This window comes from Penicillium hordei (assembly GCF_028827395.1).
Source record: "Penicillium hordei strain IBT 12815 chromosome Unknown utg000005l_segment0_segment0, whole genome shotgun sequence".
Lineage (NCBI taxonomy): Eukaryota > Fungi > Ascomycota > Eurotiomycetes > Eurotiales > Aspergillaceae > Penicillium > Penicillium hordei.
Window position 1 is genome coordinate 3,139,058 of NW_026623146.1, and position 21,955 is coordinate 3,161,012.

Here is a 21,955-nt window from a genome sequence, read left to right on the forward strand (position 1 = left end):
TCATTTCTTTCCAAGTCCAAGAGCATCAGTCAAACTGCCCAGACCAAGTCCATTAATCAACTTGTCCAATCCAAGACTGCCAAGGAGACCATTCAACAATCCACCAAGGCCAAGACCATCAAGGAGACGACCGACAAGTCCAAGTACACCGTTAAGCAACAAGCCAACAGCAGCAATGATCTGGAACAATGGCTCAGAGAGCAGACCCCAGAGGGGGTTCAGCTTCTTCTTAGCATGAGGCATATCAGCGATGCGCTTCTTGCCGTTATCAATGGTCTTGATGACCGTCTCAGTGAGCTCCTTGATCATGTCGGCAAGCTGGTACTCCTCGGGAGTAGCGTCACGGGAAGCAGCGCGCGCCTTAGCGGTCGCGGCGATGCGTCCATCAGGGTCGAGTGCCCGGATGGCTCCGTTGCACTCTTGCAGAATGCGGCCGCCTTCTTCGAGGAGCGGCTTGACGGTTTGGACAAGCTTCTCCTCGTCGAGTTCCTCCTTAGGGGCGCGGTCGGCTTTTTCGCAGGCCTAGATGTTGTGTTAGTACTGTTGCTTTCGCGGGATTCATATGTCCGGAACTTACCTCCTCGATCTGCTTGCAAACAGGGTTGACTCGATCGAGAGTCTGGCTGAGGATGGATATCATCTTCTCGGCGAGCTGGCGGTCAGATTCGGCCTTTGCCGCAGCCTCCTGCTCTTCAGCCGTGGGGCCCTCCCGTTCGGGCTCCTCAGGCTCAGGCTCCGGAACATTCTCAAGCAAGGTGCATTCGCCGATCTTGTTGCCATCATTGTCAACAACATAGCCGTTGTCGTCAATGGTCTTGCCGACCAGCGTGGCGAGGTTACCCGAAGTCAGCTTTCCAATGAGGTTGCCGTCCGCATCGCGGACTTCGCCCTCCTTAGTGATCTTGCGCCCAGACATGGGGTTGACATCGCGCTTCTTCTCCTCGGGCTCCCAACGCTCGGCTTTGCCGATGGTGTTGCCGTTCTTATCGAGGACATCGCCGTCTTCGTCAACCTTACGGCCGAGAAGGCGCTTGGCGTCGCCTTCAATGAGACGTCCGATGATCTTCGCGCCGTCCTGGACCACTCCATCCTTACCGACGACAGCGTTGTCGAAGCCATAGAATGGTCCTTCAGCCTTGTCCTGCTCGGCGCCTGGAATGAGCTCGGCGCGTCCAACGACCTTCCCATTGTCACCCCAGATCTGGCCCTTGGCATCGACTTTGCATCCAGCGAGGCGCTTGTCACCTTCGACAATGCGTCCGACGACAGCACCAGTGGCGGGGTCAACAACGTTACCAGACTTGTTGACAACCTTGCCTTCGAGGATAGAGAGGTCTTCCTCGGCGGGAGCCTCCTCCTGGGGAGGCTCGTAGGGCTCAGCACGACCCTTGACATTGCCGTACTTATCGGTGATCTCGCCATCCTCGTCGACAGCGCGACCGCGAAGCTTTTTAGCGTCACCTTCAATAAGCTTACCAACAATGGATCCCTCATCATCCTCGACGAATCCATCCTTGGTCACAAAGAGGCTCTCCATGCCAGCGAACGGACCCTCCGGCTTGGTCTCGAGCTCATCCTCAGGAATGAGCTCAACACGACCAACGACCTTCTTTCCGTCATAGATCTCGCCGTCCTCGATCTTTTTACCGGCAAGCTCCTTGGGGTTGCCCTCGACAACAATAGCAATGGGATACCCATCGGGTCCGATGACATAGCCAGCCTTGTTGCAGTAAAGACCATTGACAGCAGAGAAATCAGGTCCAACCTCTTCCTCCTCCTCGGGCTCTTCCTCAGGTTCGAGGCGTTCAGCGCGGCCAATGACGTTGCCCTTTCGGTCGAGGATCTCGCCATCCTCGTCGACGCCACGACCGCTCAGTTTCTTCGCATCGCCTTCGATCAGGCGGCCGACGCGGGTCGAGTTCTCGTCTTCAACAAAGCCGTCCTCGCCGACGACCAGGCCCTCCAGACCGGAGAAGGGGCCTTCTTCGCCTTCATCCTCCTCAACCGGGAGGGCCTTGGCTTGGCCGATCACGTTGCCGCGGTTATCCCAGAACCGGCCCTTGTCGTCGAGTGTGGCACCAAGCTTGGATAGTTTCTTAGCGTCGCCTTCGGTGAGTTGGCCAACGGGCTTGCCGGTAGATTTGTCGATGATGTAGCCGAGCTTGTTGCAGATCAGCCCTTCGAGTGTCTCGAGGCCGGGGATTTGTTGCTTGGCGTCTTCGACCCCGTCTTCGGCGGTTTCCTTAGCCTCTTTGGCGGTATCTTCGGCGGTGTCTTTGGCACCCTCGACCTTCTCGTCAAGGGTATCCGTGGCGTCTTCACCGGCACCTTCGGCCGTATCCTTAGCACCTTCGACATTGTCTTCGAGGTCAATCTTGCTATCTTCGGCGGTGTCCTTCGCGTCGTCGATAACACCATCCACAGCATCAGTAGTGTCTTCGGCGTCGGGGGCCTTATCTCCGGCAGTAGACTTAGTCTTGTCGACATTTCCTTCGACATCAGAAACATCGTCTCCAACCTCATCCGCGACGCCATCAACGGCGCCCTTAGCCTGTTCAGTAGAGACACCGTCCTGAGCATCTTCGTACTGATCCTCAATGTCATCCTCAGCGCCACCGACCTTATCAGTGGCATCACCAGCAGCACCTTCAATGGCCTTCTTCTGCTCCTCAACAGGAATCAAGTCAACTCGACCAATGGCATCGCCCTCTTCATCAACGATCTCACCATCTTCATTGAGGGTATACCCAATAAGATCTTCAGGATCACCCTCAACAATGCGGCCGACGATCTGACCAGCAGCGTTCTTGATAACACCGCCATCAGAAACAGGAAGTCCTTCGAGCTGAGCGATATCCGTAACAACATTGTCCAGATCGACATCTCCAGCCTTTTCCTGAGCATCATCGGCGGCATTCTTAGCTTGGTCCGCGACCTCATGAAGGATATCGACGCGACCAATCAAATCACCCTCCTCATCGATAATCTCCCCGTCATCACCGACAGTCTGTTCGACAAGATCCTCCCAATCCCCCTCAACGACCTTGCCAATTGGGTTCCCATCCTCTCCAAGGATATTCCCACCCTCAGCCACCTCAAGACCCTTCAATGCAGACAGGTCAAATGGCACAGGCAGGTTATCAGTGGCAGTCTGGGTGGCATCTTTAGCGCCATTCTGGACAATCTCGGAACCCTGCTGGACTGTCTCCTTCGTCTTGCCGGCAAGGCCATTAGCCTTACCAGCCAAGCCTGAGGAGGCGCGGCCGAGTGGTGCTGCGGAGCCGGAGGCAGAAGGCGCCTGGGAGGCTGCGTCGTCGGGTGGGGAGATGGGACGGCGCTGCTCAGTGCGTTTCTTTGACTTTGGGGAGGGTGTCTCTGGGATGGATTGCTCTTCGATGTCGTCGTCGACTGGTTCGGGGGCTTTCTGGGAGAGTTTGCGGGGTGTTGCTGCCTTCTTCGTGGCTTTGGGACTTCCGGCGGCGGCAGTGCTCGGTTTGCTGGCTGTGCTGGAGCCGGAGGCTTTGCGGGCTTTGGCGGGGGTTCCGGCCTTGGAGCCCAGCTTAGGGGGTGCTTTGTTCACGGCGGGAGAAGACATTGTCGTTTTGGGTTTGTTTTAGATGTTTGTGGAGATGAAGAATCAAAATCAAGTTAGATAATTGAAGAAGTTGAACGTAATACAGTCGTGTCCGTTAGGCGTCAGATATACTTCGTAAAAATGTATGCGGTTGGATTGATAATGTACAAATCCCGGGGACAGCGTATAGTTCGAAAGTAGTGTCGGTAGGCGGTTGTTTCTAGATGGATAGAAATAGAATATGTTTGAAGAATGAAATTGATAACTCCAGGAATGGGTTTAAGCGTTTATATAAAGACTTCAGTGATTCTGATATCATCAAATAAGTCCACCATCATAGCTGTCTATACAAGTATCGTGACCAAGTACGACACCTGTAGAGCCTACTACGTCATGGACCGTTGATATCATAACGGCTTATTTACTATTATCATTTTTGCTTAAAATCCCTGTATGGGGGATCGCCATGGAGTTAATCTATACAACGTACGGTAGGGCCGTTAGTGGCATCATCGGCATCATGGAGTGGGGCGATTAGATGACTTCCTGGTGGAGATTGGTCTGCGAAATAGTTGATCCGTACAGTCCTGCAGGGTGGACGCACGAATTAGACAGCCGGGATTGGGGTATTGAAAGGGGTGTGGCTGAATCGAGGTGTAGAATGAGAGTGGAGGTGGAGATCTGTGCTTCTTTAGCATGGTAGATTGAGCTGTACAACTTGGAGCAACCGAATTTCTACACTAATACGCCCGCCTATTGCTTGACTTCGCGAAGTAAAGTTGCTTGGTTTCGTTACACGAACGACGGCATCTCCGAGTACAACTGCAATATTTACAAACATAATTCCACTAATGTTATGTTCCTGAAGTGCGTGCGTCAAGTCCCAAGGTACTAGACTATCTGGACAATTGAAACCCAAAGCAACATAATTGGTCGAATGGCAAGGTATTTCCATGGATACTCCCCGGAGCCACGCTATAGCCAACGTGGAAACATGTGGGCGAACAAATCAGAGATCTATCAGACAGACCACATACAATGTCCACTGTCAAATTCGCCTCCACTATCTGTCACTTCCTGTCCCTGTCTGTCATTATCCCTGTTTGGAGAAAAATTCAAAAAGCAAATCCCTGGTTGGACAGCTATACCTTGAATCATCATTACATCAGAATTTATATGAAAACTCGTGAACAGTGCAACGATCCACCAACTCAATGTTTATCCACATGAACAGTTCCTATACAAAGAATCATATATCCGCAATGAGCATCTTGCCCAAATGACGAATTTCACGAACCACCTATGACATTTGTTTGACGATTTGTTATGTTGTATATATTTAGGAGGCCGAAACAAAAGTTATAAACAAAACCGGGTCACGGTCGGGGTACCTGTCAAGGGACTTCGGGAGGTATGAGATCATTTTAATTTATTTGGGTGGGTGAGTTCAGCCACACAAGTCATTGGCTGATATCATCGCCCAAATTTAAGGAGTATTGTTGATAGATTGTCAGATTGACATTATTATGTTCTTCGTTATTCTTCTCAAATGATAGGCTATAATTGTAGTTACAACCCAGAATATAGCATATTGTAAATCGTGCAACGGCTACACGGTGGAAATTCTGCGGTTATCAACTTCCGAAATCAAGATTTGCCTCTAGATCTTGGCGCTCGTACATTTTTCTTTTTTTGGATCGATCAGCTCTATAGTGTATTATGATATTACACTGGGATCATATAATATAGCAAGGACCTCCAGGGCTGCATATATATTGCACGATATAGGATGTTGTTATCCAAACCTGAGACCCAATCTTATTTTTTTAATTTTTTTCGAGATTTGCTCAGTTGAACCCGGCGAAATATATAAAAAAAACATTACTACTATTACCCAAATCGGATAGGTGAAGTAGGCCTATTAGGACTAGCATGACAAGAGTCCCTGCAATTAAAAACAGTATCATGAAGTAAGTACGTTGCATAGTCCCCGTAGGTGTGATGGAAAAGAGAGACTTCCACTGAATGCACATTTATGACAGCATTCCTAATTCTGAGAACTCGGCTCTTTTCCAAGCTATGGTGGCACGCGTCGATCTTTCGGAGCGGCTTCCACACGAGACGAGAATATTCTTTGATTTCCATCAGGGAGGACGAATCCTGAGTTGGAGAAGAAGGTTTCGGCTCTCTGCTTAAACCTCTAGTAGAAACTCGAAGGGGTTCGTCCGCTTTCAAGGTGATCGTAGGCGTAAATTGACTCAATTGGTAAAAGGTACTATCATTCTCGTTCTTTTCTTCAACAGGGGGTTGGATTAGATTTCGCTGATCGTCTTTCCTAACGATTGTTAATATATATATACCCTGCCCACCCACCTTTAACGTACTTGGGAAGCTGGCCCGCATATTTCCGGTTGTTTAGCATTGAAAAACATGGCAGACTTCAGCCTCTCCAGATTCTCCAACAGATCAATATCTGGGCTCTGAGACGCTAATGTGATCTTTTGTGCCCCACGAAGAAGTCGATTTGTTCCCTTTTCTGTGTCGCGTTTCTCAATTTCACTGTTGACTTTCTCAAAGATTGCCCTGCATTCTTCCAGGACATCCTGGGAAGAATCAAACCTGAATAAGTAGGCAAATAGGAGACCATGTGCAACGACACTACAAGATCGGTTTTGATTTATTATTGCACAGGTCTAGTGGACTGGGGTTTATACGTACGGCGTGTTCACAGTATGCTTCAACGTTGTGGGTAGCCCATTAGTTAATTTGATCATAGGGACCTAGAAGATGTTTAGTAACACTCAGAGCAAAGGCCAAGATGCATACGCTGGGAGGATCTTGATGTCCTATTACATGGTATAAATAAGTCTCGGAGAACTCACTCAACATCGCTAGCTATCAGGGGAAACATCCCGTGCTTGTTTGAGTCTCTTACGTATGCTTTCCTCTGAACCTTGGAAAGGGCTATTATTTCCTCGTGACTTTTGTGGTTGCCAAGAGTTGGTAGCAAATGCAGCAAATCTTTACTCCAATATCCCGGGGACAAGCTTTCTGGAATCGATTTGTCCAATGATATACTCCAATATACTCCAATTCTCCGGTCGGTCTCTTTGAATCTTTGAATATCTAGCCGTATCAGGTCGTGATACCTGAGCACTTGCCGATATTGTTCCGACGACTTGAATCTGTATGATGAGAGGTCATGTTCGCACAAGTATTTCTGCGCTGTGGAAACAAGCTCAGCAAACTTTTCATCGGAGATAGTGCTTGTTTGAAGAATTTCAGTAACTGTTTCAAGCTACTTCACTTCCGATATCCCTCTCAACCTCGTCTGTAATGCTAGATGCAAATCTGCCGGGTATTCGCAGTCAAGCTATTGTTGAGTAAGTTCCATTTCAGGCAACGCTGCCAGTGTTGGGGGCAAAAAGCCAAGACGACTTCGGAGGTAACTAATTTCAGTGACATAATTTTCTTGGCATCAATTCCGTATAAATGTCGTCTTTGTGTAACCATCCTTAGCCAGTTTCCAAATCAAGCTGCCAAGATGAAATGACTAGCTCAGCGACAGTCAGCCATGCCAGTTGACCCCGGTTTGGCTATTGTGTAACCATCCCCATGGTAGAGCCTTCTTAGTGGAAATACATCCTATAGGAAAGGTCTCAAATAATTAATATAAACAAGGGCCATGGCCATGTCCGGGCTCCTAAATGATCATGCGAAGCAGTGGCTACCGTCGGGTCTGTGTAATAAATTAGCTAATACACGATAACAGGTAACAAAGGCACAGGGGAACAGATATATGAGATGACATTGATTCTGATCAAGAAAACAAAAAACATTTGATCAAATGAATGGAATTGGGGGCAAGTTGAAGTACCCTAGAAAAATGCCAGTACCCAAATGTTACAAGTCTGGAGCGGCGTGAACCCTATACGTAAAGTGTAGATATAAAATCTAACGGTTATACACGTCAATCCACATGGATACCGATCATCATTGGGCTGACAATATATCACGGTAGAACAGATTGCCGAAATCCTCTGATGCCCTATGGTGTAACCTGCGGACGTGTAGGTACTGGGATTATTGTTTTGATCCAGTTTGATATTGTATTAAGCCATCAGTATTGCCGCATTGATGCATAAGGAAGGTGAGCCCTAACGTATTCAGACTGTCATACTACATTTAACCGCCAATGTCAGTGTGGTTAACAAGTAGACTCCCATGTAGCTAACCCAGCTGGGGCTATGCCGCCAGCCTAGAGGGGATTTATTTTACAAATAGCCCTTGACGAAAAGGTGTGAGGGATTTTCATACAACCTCATTGATTGTCTAAGATAGTTGTAAACACTCCACCACCCCTCGTAGTTATGTATTAGCGAGCTATAAGTAGAGAGCTACTCCGCAAGATTTGAGAGCAACATACCATTGTCCTTCTCTGATATAGCTGTTCAGTAAGGTGATTGAACCCCGACTTCAAGGCAAAGGCTGATCCAAAGATTCGAAAAAAAGTGATATTCTCTCACATCGGACTGTCACTATTGCACTACGTCCACCCGTTATGTCTCACAACTCTATTCGCCATGCGAGCTCAATACTCCTTGCGGGCCAGCAGACAAAAAGCCTGACGACTACTACAGCACCGAACGATTTAGGTAGCACAATGCCACCAAATTCTGTGGCACGTGTTGGGCAGCTCAAGACGTTCACTTTGCCGGAGAAGGCTACTGGATCTGCCAGAGACATTGAAATGGGGAAGGCGATGATCAATGCGTGGCGTGAAGATGGTATACTTCAGGTTTCGATGAATCCTAAGCAGCAGGATCTCTTTGATAAAGCGTCTGCTGCTAGTAAACGGTTATTGAGTACGGACTCGGTCTCGACCCTGAGACTTTAACTTCTTTAACCAAGGATGGATGGCACCATCTCCGTGTCCTGAGGTAGGTTGCATGGGTTCTTTTTTAAAAATGACTGTCAATGTATTTTGACCGTGACGTTTAGGTTCCCCCAAAATACCAAGACCAATGGAAGAGGAAAAGAGGGCCGCGGCATTGGGTCTCACACAGACTACGGTCTCTTGGTCATTGCAGGCCAGGATGAGGTTGGAGGTGAGATTTCCATTGTATCCCTAGACATATGTTCATTTCATTGATCATTTAAGGCCTATTTATTCGCCCCCCGGCAGCCGATGAGAAGCTGGAGAATTGGAAGAAAAGCGCCGCAGGCTTCCGCGAAGATGATGAACGATGGGTCTATGTACCTCCTGTACCTGGAGTCTTCACAGTATTCCCAGGTTTGTCTATTCTTCGCCTTCCACAAATACCACAGAATTCCTATTCAGTATACTGAAATGTTTTACGTCAATTCTCTAGGGGATATAATGCAGTTTATGACCAACTCCTACCTACCATCCACCCCCCACAAGGTTGGCCTCAATACCCGCGAGCGATTCGCCTTCGCCTACTTCCATGAGCCTAGCTTTCAAGCTGTGATTTCTCCAGTTGCGAAACTTTATGATGGCCAGCCTCCAGATGAAACAATACACTACGGAACCCACTTCACAAACATGTTCATGAGGAACCATCCTGACCGGGTTACGACACAGAGGATTCTAAGCGAGGATCGACTGAAGTTATTAGATCTGCCGGAGCTGAGAACCCAATAGGAAGGACCAATCACAACAAAGCATTCAACATGACAATCGTTTTCTCTGCTATCCCAACTAGGACGACTCAACTCTGTCCATTGAACTCATTGTGTGAATATTTCGGTAGTTAGTTCTTGTCTTGATATTGGTCAGGATAAGAACTGTCCAATGATGATTTGACCATTTCTCTCTGTATCGTATGAAAGGCCCCTAAAACGCCCCTAGCTGGTCTGCACCGCTCCGTAGGCTATTTAAATATGATAGCGTTACCATAGTGCGGTCTCCGACTTACATCGTATCAAAAGTTTCTCGCTATCTTAAAGAAGACCCCCTAAAGCCAACTATTTCACCGCTCGATTCTTCGATATCCTTTCTCCTCCGATCAATATCCAAACCTTGTTCCATATATGCTGTTGTAATCTCCTTCCTGATAAGTTCCTCGGTACTTGGAGAATTACCCATGCCGTGAGAGCACTGAACCACCTTGCGTGTAAAGAAAACCAAGCCAAACTTGCTAATCACCCGGTGGAACTCATCGTTGATGTTTTGATAGCTTTCGTCAAATGAGATGGGATTTTCGGTAGACCAATACACCCGTGTTTTAGTGTAACTGAAAAATTGAACCTGGTTACTGAAGAGCAAAAGCTCGAAGAGTCTTTCCATCCGAAGACCATCATGTCCGGATTGCGTCTTTTTATCCGCCTACACATCATATATTAGCCACCTGAGACTAAAACCAGATCGTGGTGTGGATTGGAAACTGACCGGGATGTTCGAGCTTCCAGCACTATCGCCGCCCATTCCATGAGAAATATGTAAAATTCCGATATCCGAGATGGGAGGTTGTTGGACTAGCATCTTGCGCCAGCTTGCGTCGTCGCGTACGAATCGAGCCATAGTTGACGCGTCCTTGGTCATGGCCAAGTCGGAAAAGTTGAACCGGTAGTTCTTCAATCGCCCCTTGGCAGGAAAGAAAGAAGGAAAGGTCTGCGCCAAGAGCGGATTAGGTGTCGTTTCGTCCATTCCCCATTCGGATTCCTTGATCGGAGTGAAGAAAAGAGCCTTTTGGATTGACGGTGACTTGCTGATCAGGTTTAGCCAGGTACGACAGACTCGTTGAGTAGATGTAAGAAGCGTGCGCATATCCATCTCAGCTAGGATCATCTCCAGGATTTCTGGAGTATTCAGGACTTGGTTGATCGCTGATTTTGCATTGATCCCAGGCTGCCGGTGGATGGTAGTCTTATATCCTGGACATTCCTCAACGCGACTTGCGATTGTTTCTGGTTCAGAAATAGGCATTTCTGAATCGCGATTCACTCTAATGATAAATAACGGGAGCTCTTGATATCCTTTTGACACGTACTTCCGTGTGGCTGGCCGTGCCTTTTCGCGATAGACAGTTTTGGATGTTGTTTTCTGACTGCCTAGGTGGCGTAACTGCCTAACATAACTAGTTATGTCCAGTCACATGTTCAACCCCACTTAGATTGTACTTTGTAGGGCCTTCCCGGTCCCGGGGGGCCGTTCACTCGCTACATACGGATCATGTACGTCCTAGTATTATGCGAATATAGGTGAAGGTGACTTGCGCAACAATACTGAAGTCTATGCATTGCGAGCTGAAACTATCATTGCCGTCTTCGTGGCCGGCCTTAAAAATAACTCGATAGGTGTAGGTGAGGGCACCATTTTCCGGGGGGTATACGTACATAGCTAGGGTGAGCACTCTACTCTACCTAGGTACACCCTTCCCCGTGCTTGATATTTTGAACTCTGTTGCTCTAGTTTCTCGATATTCGGATGTAGTAGAACACGGAATTCTGATCTAGCTGTTTCGTCGCATGAAACTCAAGCTTGGTCTTTCCGTTGTCATTCCCGAGTTAGAGTAGTTGAAATCGTCTGAGCATGAAGTCTTTCAACCTCTCTAGTCGGAGTATTCGGAAGCCGTACTTATTCAGTTATAGTGGAAGTGGAGAGAAGACCATGAACTGAGCGAAACCGACGGAGGCAAGGTCAGTTGTAGAGAGGGAACATCTCCTTGTCCCGAGAACACAGCCGTGGAAGGACCTTGTGAGCTATTGAAACCAAGTCAAACTACCTGAAATTGGACACGTACATGAAGAGAAAACAAGTTTGTAATCCAAAGAGGAAACACCATGATCTATTTTTAGAAAAACCTAAAACCTCTTTGTTATATGTCGAATACCAAGTCCGAATACATGGTAGAAACCAGGTATTATACCATGAGCATCATATGACTCCGAGTACCAGGCATATTATATGTTACGTTTAGTCGTCACTACCGCACAGATTGTTGAAATAGTTAGCGGGTTTTGTCATTTTAGTTAGAGTCTTCAACATTGGTCATCTACACCATACATTGTTCGTACATCAGCTTTCTGTCATTATATCATGACCATCTCGTGGCGGCCTTTCCAGATTCGCCCTTACTTCCTAGCTCGATAATGTGAGTATCTAGATGCTCCTACAATCATACACGTGTGCTTTGTTTTTCAATAGTGAACTTTGCCGACAGCCATGCGCATAGTTGTGCATACATAACTAACCATGTAGGCCACCTGACGAGACCTAAAAGTGTATCCTGCATATGTAGTGGTGTTGAAGAATGCGCCCATATCCGATCTCTCGAACCTGGGAGTGAACCGTGGCTCTAGTTGAGCTATTGGTTCGAATGGTCTATCGGCAATGCAAGCAGCAACATAGTTAGTGACAATAAACACATAATTGTCACCACAAAAATACGCATAATGGACGGCTATCCAATCAAGAATCCATCGCCACATCCTTCACCGCCACTTTCGTGGGATATATGCAACTGGAGTGTGGCTTATCACATCGCTTCTCCCGATTCCGAATGCTGACTGGACATATTACACTACATGTACATGCTGCATGCGCTATTGCTTATCACATCGTGGCGCCTGCAGAGTGATAGACGAAGTGGAGTCAACTCAATCGCATACCTTAAAAGCCATCTTTATATTGAGCCCAATTAAACCCTTACGACTAATCAACTACCTATTCTACCTTTGCCTGATATCGTTTAGACGACACACACCATTTCAGATGGGTATCCGCAAATGCCAGAATTGCTGTCTCCAGAATTGGGTCGTGGGAATCCCCATTCAGTGAGGCGTGGAGCCCTTCGTGCATCTCCACTGCAGCTGAGACACAAAGATTGTGGATATCGCACACATCTTGATACGTCCTTGGCAATATCATATTCATGTGACCCACATCAATCCCCGCTTGTTCCTTTAGGGACACCAAGACTGCATTCATGGTCTCGCCATTTCGACGATCTTTCTCTAGACCTACAAGGTCGTTCTGTAGCCCTAGGATTAAACTAACCCCCGCCTGGAGATTTCGGAGGCCGGCGAGATATTCTTCTTTGACTGGTTCGTGTAGTGTTCGGATCAGAGTGAAAAATGGATGAATCCCCATCGTCCTACCGCGGAACTGCAGATAGGTTTCCAGGTTGTTGGGCAAGATGCCTTGCCGAAATCGAAGCTCGTCAAGCAAGCCATAACACATATCGCATATATCGCCACTAAGTTCGCGGGCGGTGTTTTCACATAGGCGAAGGTGCTGGATGCAATATTCTTGAAAGAAGCAAAGGATTGATGCCACCTTGTTTGTCGGAGAGACTATTGATAGGAGTCAGCCTCATTGCTGGAAGGACTCCAGCACCTCATCTTCATTTACGTACCGTCTGATCTCTTCCCCTGGAGCTTCAGGATTGCCTCCTTCAAAGCAAACATGGCAGCAGCTGGTGGCATGGCCTCAAGTATGTCGTCTGCCGCGCAGTTTGCAGCCAGCCACGCGGTCATGCATATGCGGATGCCTTCCGATCGTATATCGGGGAAAAACAGGTTAATTGCCGCGGCTTCGGAAAAGCATCTCTCATAGAAGTCTTTAGTATTTCCGGCTTTCTCTGGATGGATAGAAGCCTTGAAATTGGCGTGTGAATAGATAACAGCCGATGGGGGAGCTGGATTGAAAGGGACAATGTCGTAATGAGGGATCTTGAGCTACATTCAACTTATTTAGTCTTGAATGCATGAATGTGATATTGTTTGCCTAACCTGAAGGGATACATCGCGTATTCCTAGGGCGATTTCACATGACTTGATAACAGGCCACTCATTAAGGCGTTTATAATTGGGTATATTGCCTGTTACATTGACTGGAAGATGAATCCGACCGGTAGGAGCGACGGCTCTATGGTGCTGTGAAATAGTATAATTGCGGACACCCATTTTGAACTTCGAGATTTGAATAATGTTTAACACCCGCCAATTGCCACTTTATATATCCACTCGAATCTAGCACGGACAACACGGAAACCCGGAGATTCTTCGAACCTTTCCAATCAACCATGATATTTTCTTTGTTTCGGTATGACGTTAAACTGGTTCTGAGTATGTACGTGGGAAATTCCCTCATCATCTTCCTGGAGTATGATAGGTCATACGTATTATCGGTTAGCTGATCTGCGCGAGAACCAACGGTTTCTCAGGACAAGCTACAGTCGCATAAATCCCGGTTCGCATTCCGTGCGAAGAAAATCTTCCCTCCGTCGAATGTACCTAGCTCCGCTCGGTCGATGTCTACACCGCATGGAATCAACGTGCGGGGCGCTTTGTCTGTGTCCATGCATACACTTCCATATGTGGCAAGGTGGACCGCGGGTCTAGTCGGATGCTTTTCCCCACCCCATGTGAACCAGTCCATATGAAGCAGGAGATAAATTGGATATCCATGCTAGTATTTAGTGGCTTGTGGGGTTGTATCGGGCTTATTGTAGGAATTTAGGAATTCCCACAACAGCTTGTCCAAGAACTGATCACACGATGGCAATGTAACGTTATAAGGTTATACCTAGGTACCAGCCTATTGATCAGTATAGATAAAATCCGGGAATTGGTCTGGACTGGGAGGGTGTGGGTACGCGTTCATCCATGGACGTGCGTTTCGAGCAGGCAATGCTAGAGCTTACTATTGATGGAAAAAGCAATGTGTTGATTGTTACTTTCAATCAATAGCTGCGAGTGGTAACCAATAGAAGTTGAAAAACAATAGTGATTAGACATTATACGATATAGGTACTCTGTAGGACGTAGATGATATGATTCATATGAAAAATGTGCATCGTTAGTAAAATACCTATCCTAACCTAGAGTCGGATTTCTAAGAAGATGGGGTTCGATAATTATGAAGCACAATATTTGCATATTATTTCTCCTACTACTTCAGGTCTATAAAATGAAATAGGATGAACAATACCCAAGGATGTTCATGAATACATCATTGTTATCTTCTCTGGCATGGCCTGCTTTTAGTGTCTGTGCATACTGGGCATTTGGATGATCACAAAGTAGGCGCTTAAAATGAAACATTAGCTGGTGTATTGTGATGCCCTCCGGCATGTTCAACATAGTATCTAGGTACATAATCAACTGTACAGGGATGTTGCGGGTAATTAGGTTCCGAGGTTCCTACTCCCAATCTGGCTTAACCTTCCGACTGAGGCAGCCTTCCTGCCTAAGGCGGATATGACCACTGCTTCCCACGAGGATCTAATCGATTGTCCTTCACCTCTCCCTCCCTTTCTCTCTCTCTCTCTCTCTACCTCTCTCTCTCTACCTCTCTCTACCTCTCTCTACCTCTCTCACTTAGTAGCTCAGTTCACCTCATGCTTTTCTTTCTCTTTGTCTTGCCTGCACCTGATCGGCAGTCGCATCGTCTGTTCACCTTGTCTCCTAACTGACACAACGGTCTTATTCGTGCATCAATAAACCGCATTCTGCTCACTCTACCACCCCAAGGCTAACGGAATATTACAGGAAGTTCTCAGCATGCCTGCCCTGTTACAACCCCAGTTAGAACTTGCCATTGCCACGGTTGCGGAATGCCTAGATTCATTGCAAGTTGACTATGCTTTCATGGGAGGCGCGGCTGCTTGTGTCACTGCGCCCGACCCCAGCCGACGGACCGAAGACGTGGATCTAGTGATTCACGTTGACCAGCGATCCATAACTGCAGATGTGCTCACTCAAACCTTAGTGAATTCCTTCCCCTCTGATTTCGGCTCTGTGAGCCAGTACGGACATATCATCCCCGCGTACCAGCTACGTTTACCCGGAGGCGCCATACGTCTTGTGGAGGTGGAGATCTTCGATTACGAAAGATGGCCGAACAGACCACAATACAATCTTCAAACTGCGTCACGAGTGACAAAATTCGTCAATGGGTATCCAGTGAAGCTTTTCAGCCCTGAATGGCTCACACGCGAGAAGATACTGTCACAACACCAGCGCCAGGGGTTTAAGCATGCGACAGATATCCGGGACGTCTCTCGTCTGATGAGATATTGTAAGCCTCAAACACCAGAACTCAACTTTGACCAAGACCCAGAATTGCAACGTGCGTTGTCGAGCATTCTCGCGGAAAGGCCTCGGCTACGAAGCGGCCTCCGCCGAATCATCACATGCAGGGAAATATTTGGCAATTAGTAAGTTTTAAACAGTTTTGCTTTATTCAACAACTTTCTAATAATATTGTTTTCTCTAGATGATCTGTCTTGCTTCCCCGCTCCCCCATTGAGACCTCCACCGTTCTACACAATCAAACGACCGAGGAGAGCAGTGTCTCCGAGCTTGTTGATCGCCGAATATGATGATCGGATGACAAACCGGTAGAAGCTCTAGGAGAAAAGAGGTCCCAGAAGAATGGAAGGCTCCTACTTGTGCAGCGGGATCTTATGAGGGATAGGCAGTTCACAGAATCTATGCAAAAGACTTCTCCAGTGGTACTATGCAGTCACCCAAATTAATGCATGGTAAATCCCTCTATCTAGACTTCCAAATCGACATACATAGTCTATCTGCATCATGGGAGAAATTAAGTACGTTGACACAATACACTCATTGTGCAATGTGTTGAAAGCGTTTCGAAGTCTATTGATATTCATAAAATGGAAATAAGGTTCTTTTGTCTGCTTCCAGACTCCCCAGGTATGGAAAAGCCTAATGCTGCAGAGCTCATTGAGGCAACAGGTTACCTCTCATATCCACGGGAATTTCCCTTCCGGAACCCAGTCGTTTTGAGACACGCCTATCCCAGGGGCCGAACTTCTCTTCATGTATTCGACCATACTGCACACTAAACCAATTCACCGCTCGCTCGTCTGGACATCTATCGAGAATATCATTATTAACCTCAAGATATCCAGATATCATGGCCACCCAGGTGCTCAACGTCTCTCCCCAAGCAGAAAACTCGGCATTCTCGTCGTCCTCATCGTCAATGACGCCCTTCACAAAACTTTCAACTAACGCCTCTTCGAGTGGTTCACATATATTGCCATATACGTCGTAGCCACTGGTAGAGAACAAATCTTGCTTCACGTCACCAGTCACATCCGGTATCGGAAGGTTTGCGAAGGAGTTTGGGGCCACCGTCAACTGTAGACTCCCTGCTAGGTGGTGATTGGTTGGATATTCGAACGTCACAGTTGAGTTATCCAGACGTTGGTACTCTCTCTCAACCTCTTCAACTGCTTGATCTGGATCACTGAGCGTTGCCAATATCTCAGGAGGAATCGAGCGGTCAGGGATTATTTCGTAGAATGCCCAGTCCTTCAGCTTCTGACATGCCAGCTCATAGTCCTCATCACGGACTGCAACCATAGCATTCTGTACAGCCTAATTAGCAGGCGCTAAAATATGAATGAGTGATAACCCAACTTACACCTACGACAATGGGAACGCCCAAGTAGTGCATTGCAAGCGGTCCCCATGGAAAGATATCCAGAGGTGTAAGTATCTCACCGATTTCCGAGGTAATGGGGTCGGGCTGAGTTTCGCGTGGCCGTCGAAACATTTTAGTGTAATATGACAGGAAGGAATCAAGTCGTGGTTGGCTTTTTGGTGATGCGAAAGACAAGCGAAGTAAAAGAAAGCGGGTGGGGTTCAATGATCTTCGGACACGTGACCCGGGTCGTTGCAGCTTAAGTGGGGCCTGAATGTGGGGCGGTGGAGTGTCTTAGAACATGACGACGAAGCAGTACCCGTGGACAACTGTGTTGACTATCTGGCCAGACTGGTGGAAAGAGGAGGAGAAAGAATAAAGAGAAAGCTAGCTTATTTACAGAAGTTTTACTAAGAAATGATCACATAATTACTGGTTCTAACAAACACTAGCCACTAGTATATATGACTCACTCACCTCACCACATACATCCTCTTCTTCTACTTAAAGCTATGGCGTGTTCCATTTTCAATTGGAAGAAACTCCAGTATATCAGCCTCTACGCTTGACCAATCTCGAGATATATCCATCCTTTGATTCCACAACTTCCATAAATTTTGCGCCTCTCGACATTCCCAAAGGTATTCCATAAATTCATTATAGGGGTACACTTTGTCTCACAAAGACCAGAGATTCTTCGACGGAAAGCTTGCTAGTCTATCCTAGTGAGTTCTTCGGAAAAAATATTGCAACCACTGCAGCATATTCCATTCCAAAGGACACCGCTTTCAACATCCAGATAGGGTAATGAGATGGTCACCATATGCTTTAACGGTAATGTTCCCTGTAACCCCCTCATCCTGTCGAACTGGTATGGGGATAATGTGTCAACAAATTCTGTCTGCATGATTTGGTATCTTTGCTTTCGCACGATCCCGCCCATTGGATATCTTCCAGGCAACCTCGTCACCGGATGATATCCATTTTATCGGGACTCACAATACTTCGCTGCTTTGCTGCACTCCATGAAAGGAAATCAGCCCGCGTTTCTTTTCTTTTTTTTTTCTCTATTAGTTGGCGTGTTGTTGAAACGTTACATGAAAAGTCTGGTGTTGATCCGTCCCTAGACAAGGATGAGCTGTGATGGGAACGCTCAAGGCAGTATGCTCTAAGGTATACGCGTCAATTCACCACTCGTAGTTCAGCTTCATACTAACTTCGCATATAAAGGAACCTAGGTGCACGGCCTAAGAAGTGGATCCAGAAAGGTGTAGGGGCGTAGGAGTGTGTATTCTCAATCTGTGTCTACCTGCTACTTGTCACCTCATAACCCAACGCTTACATAAACAAACTCATAAAGATTAAGAAGAGGAGAGCACAATGTATAGTGGAGAGCTTGTCTCCCCACTACGGTATGTACATGCCAATCACTTTGCCCCGAACGTTGCGTTGATAGGGCCATCATTCACGCCAACCTGAAAGCCGGAGTTGTGATTTCCGAAAGTAATGCTTGTATAGTGATTTCCTTCCTTCGGAATATTGATAATTTTTGCCTCCTGCTCGACCAGCTGGGGAGCAATTCGATACAAAACGTTTTTAGCATACCCAGCTGCAACCATGGCCGCATACCCCTGCCAGGCTTTGTTCTTATGCGAGTCAGCATAGTCGCAGATTCCTCGGATCACTAGGCAAGGAAAGTGATTCATCAATCCAGCTGCTTCCATTTCAAAGCACAAAACGTCTTTTTGTGCAGCCAATTTGTCTCGGATAAAAGCATCTTTCATGAGTTGGTTGCCCGAGGCAATAAGGCCGTAATGAATTGCCGGATTATCATCATCTTCGCCGCGGGGGGATCGCGGCACTAGGCAGGACGGATCCTCACCGCAACTCAAAGTACAAGGTAAATCATCGTCTACAGGATGAACAACCTGACTTCGGTATAACTGGTCAGTAGCTAAATCTGGACGCTGATATTTCCTTCGTAGTCGCGGCTTCTTCTCGAGGATCTTATGGACCATTTCGTCCAGTTGGTTTCCTTCGCTCTCATATTGGGCTTCAAGTCCATTTACTGCTGCGCGTAGGACGGTGGGCGGCTGGTCTAAATAGCCCGTGGGCTGGAAGGCTTGCCCCTGGATCGTCTTGCCAAAATCATACTGAAGGACACCTCCCTGACTATTGCGGGGAATGCTAACCACGACATCCCCAAGACGGATATCATGCTTTTGGCTTGGCGCGCCGCCACCGATGCCGACCATGAGGCCGATACGGATATTCGGAAAGCTATGTATCATGTCTTCTGCCACCCGAGCTGCCGAGCTCGTGCCATATTCACCCATAGGTAAAACGGAAATAACCACATTATGCTTCCAAACTCTTCCTAAAGTGTAGTCGGTCTTATTGTGGGGCGGCAGATACGCAGGGCGGTCATGTTTTTCGTCGAGGAACGCTTGGGCCGCAACATATTCAGTGGTTATAGCGCAAATCCAACCCACTGTGTAGTTTTCCGGGTCAGGCATCACAAAGGCGCAGGTGGAAGTAGGAAGTGGAGAAATTGCCAACGTAGCAAAGAGGTCTCTGGCGTGGGTACCGGGGTTTATGGCAGCGATGTCCTTTAGAGGGCCAAAGGGAGGGAGGGAAGAGGAGGTTAATCGCTATTCAGCCTCACCTACTGCCATATTTATGCGTTAACAAAACACGTAATATTCTGGGTACATATCAAGGTGCATAAGACCGGCCTATGATAGGTCGTGATTTTGGGCTGGGCAGAGCGGCAATATCCCGATGGTGACTGGTTGAAGGACGTCGGCATTTTGCGGGTTTGGAAACGTATGCGACATCGTTCATTCGACTAGGTCTATGTTGTCACTTAGGAGACCCCGCTCCCATAGGTTCGATAGGTGAGGAGAAGAAAGCCCCAGACTGACTTGGTGCTGAACCCACTGAACGCCTAGCGTCTAAGAAGTCACCTGATATTGAGGCTGAAGATGGGCTTCGAATGATAGGGGCCTGAAACATTGTTTCTACTCCAACTTAAACATTGTGTGCGTTGAATTTTGACAATGATCCCTGTATCGTTTGGGGACAAGAATTCGGGGTTCCAGGTAGGGATCAGCCTCGGGTTTATAATGTTGCAGCGTGTGAGTTGGAGCAGCCTCGAAATTGAGCTGATACAAATAGTGGTTTCCTTGGTTTGAACAGTCTTTATGTATGGTACGGGATATCGGACGAAATACGAGGTAAGTTACCAGTCTAGTCGAATCAAATTCTAAAAATCCCATACAAACCAAGGGCTCTTGCCTGTTGCGGTCTCGCAATCTGATATTTATTAAATTTATTAGATATAAGCTGCCTCCTAAATATTACTATAACTACTACATTCAAAAGCTATTATTTTAGTGAACATAATATAAACCTAACTGCTGGACATCTATCGAAGTGCATTACATTACTGTTAATTTTGAAAAAACACATATCTCTGCGCGAATCTAATTTTTGAAATTGCACCACAACGCCGAGGGCTACAGCTCTCATTTTAATTGCAAGTTAATTGTAACTTCCGGCTCCATCTCCTAACCCCAATTTTATATTGGTGGAAGGTATGGTGGCGCTAGGGAGCCAGTGGCCGCCCCTTTCAGGGGGCCGCGAAAATTCTACACGCAATATTAACGAGCGTATATTAGACGCCAATTACGACGTACGCTAGCTACTAAATCATATCAGTAGTAACAACTCTATTAAAGTCCCGAGACCAGTGCTCGAATACCTTAAGTCTATTTAGGAGCTTACCATAGATCTCATTAAGAACCCTATTAGCTAGGACTAGAAGCAGCAATTTAAACAGCTATGCTAGGAGACTAGCTAGATTAAACAAGATATCTATACGGTAAGAATTGCCTCCTCGAATATCAATACTAATACTAGCGGATCGAACCGAATCCGATCGTACGTCGACGCTATTAAAAGCGCGCCGCCGCCGACGTACTTTTTATTAAGCTATAGATCGGCGTCGACTAACCCTATATCGCCTTCCGACCTTATCTAGGACCGCTAGATTATTATTAAACTAGGTGATTCCGATAGTATCAAATACTTCCGTACGTAAATACCTACTAAGATTACAAAGCTAGCGGAGAAAGCGCGTATAAAAGTAGCAAAGGCTACGTATAGAGTGACGGTAGTATCAGCTAAGTTCGTTACGGCGAAGCAATTGAAATCGGGAGATATCTCGCTTAGCCTTCGTACTATAAAGGAAGCGGAGATTATACGATACTATAGGACTACGTAGGTAAAGCACTTATAGAAGGGATCGGAAGTACGCTTACCGAGCTAGGGGGTTATTATATATAATATTAATATACGGTCCCTCGGTATTAATACGGCGGCAGAGATTAGGGACTGGAAGCTAGGGATCGTAAAGCAATTGCTTACTAAGAACTCGTTTAACTAGGGGGAGGCGGAGATTACCTAGATCTCGTGGCTTATCCTCCTAGAGGGTAAGAAATCTAGCTTACTAATCGTCGAGTTTACCTTACCGTATACTATAAATAAGGCTATTAATACTAGAATACTCTAGGACTCTAAGGTACTTACTACGGTCTTATATAACCGGGCTACGCGTATACGCTAATACCACAACTATTAGAAATACGGATATATAGGAAACACCTATTCTAATAAAACTAAGTATATCTTTTACGCTAAGAAGTATTATTCTTAAGACTACTAGCGTAAAAAGGAGGCAACTCTAAGTAAACGAAAGTGCGCTAATTATAGGGGCGTATATAATAGATAGTCGAAGCGGTACCCCGACTTTATTATAGAGATCGAGAGGGTATAAGCTTTTATATAGGTAAGAGAGCGGTACTACCGAGTACCGGTATACCTCTTAATTAGGGAGGCTAGGTAGGGGACGCCGGCAGCTACTACCGTAGGACCCGGGAGTTTAGGAGGTAGCGGCT

The 21,955-nt window shown here is 46.9% G+C and overlaps 6 protein-coding genes across 6 annotated transcripts; 2 read left to right on the forward strand and 4 right to left on the reverse strand.

Moving 5' to 3' along the window:
• On the reverse strand, positions 1-3,595 carry N7537_010106 (LEA domain protein; the record flags this gene model as incomplete). Its single annotated transcript, XM_056901160.1, has 2 exons — positions 1-522; positions 578-3,595. 2 exons carry the CDS (start codon positions 3,593-3,595, stop codon positions 1-3), a joined length of 3,540 nt encoding a protein of 1,179 aa, XP_056749828.1.
• A 4,642-nt stretch (positions 3,596-8,237) lies between these two features.
• Positions 8,238-9,239, forward strand: N7537_010107 (uncharacterized protein; the record flags this gene model as incomplete). Its single annotated transcript, XM_056901161.1, has 4 exons — positions 8,238-8,431; positions 8,576-8,682; positions 8,736-8,867; positions 8,947-9,239. 4 exons carry the CDS (start codon positions 8,238-8,240, stop codon positions 9,237-9,239), a joined length of 726 nt encoding a protein of 241 aa, XP_056749829.1.
• Positions 9,240-9,533: 294 nt separating this feature from the next.
• N7537_010108 (F-box protein) lies at positions 9,534-10,523 on the reverse strand (the record flags this gene model as incomplete). The annotated part of the gene is made up of 2 exons (XM_056901162.1): positions 9,534-9,923; positions 9,987-10,523. 2 exons carry the CDS (start codon positions 10,521-10,523, stop codon positions 9,534-9,536), a joined length of 927 nt encoding a protein of 308 aa, XP_056749830.1.
• A 1,740-nt stretch (positions 10,524-12,263) lies between these two features.
• N7537_010109 (terpene synthase family protein) lies at positions 12,264-13,504 on the reverse strand (the record flags this gene model as incomplete). The annotated part of the gene is made up of 3 exons (XM_056901163.1): positions 12,264-12,892; positions 12,955-13,276; positions 13,331-13,504. The coding sequence occupies 3 exons, from the start codon at positions 13,502-13,504 to the stop codon at positions 12,264-12,266; spliced, it is 1,125 nt and encodes a 374-aa protein (XP_056749831.1).
• A 1,599-nt stretch (positions 13,505-15,103) lies between these two features.
• Positions 15,104-15,760, forward strand: N7537_010110 (uncharacterized protein; the record flags this gene model as incomplete). The annotated part of the gene is made up of 1 exon (XM_056901164.1): positions 15,104-15,760. One exon carries the CDS (start codon positions 15,104-15,106, stop codon positions 15,758-15,760), a length of 657 nt encoding a protein of 218 aa, XP_056749832.1.
• Positions 15,761-16,288: 528 nt separating this feature from the next.
• N7537_010111 (uncharacterized protein) lies at positions 16,289-17,129 on the reverse strand (the record flags this gene model as incomplete). Its single annotated transcript, XM_056901165.1, has 2 exons — positions 16,289-16,942; positions 16,998-17,129. 2 exons carry the CDS (start codon positions 17,127-17,129, stop codon positions 16,289-16,291), a joined length of 786 nt encoding a protein of 261 aa, XP_056749833.1.
• Between the last annotated feature and the right edge of the window lie 4,826 nt (positions 17,130-21,955).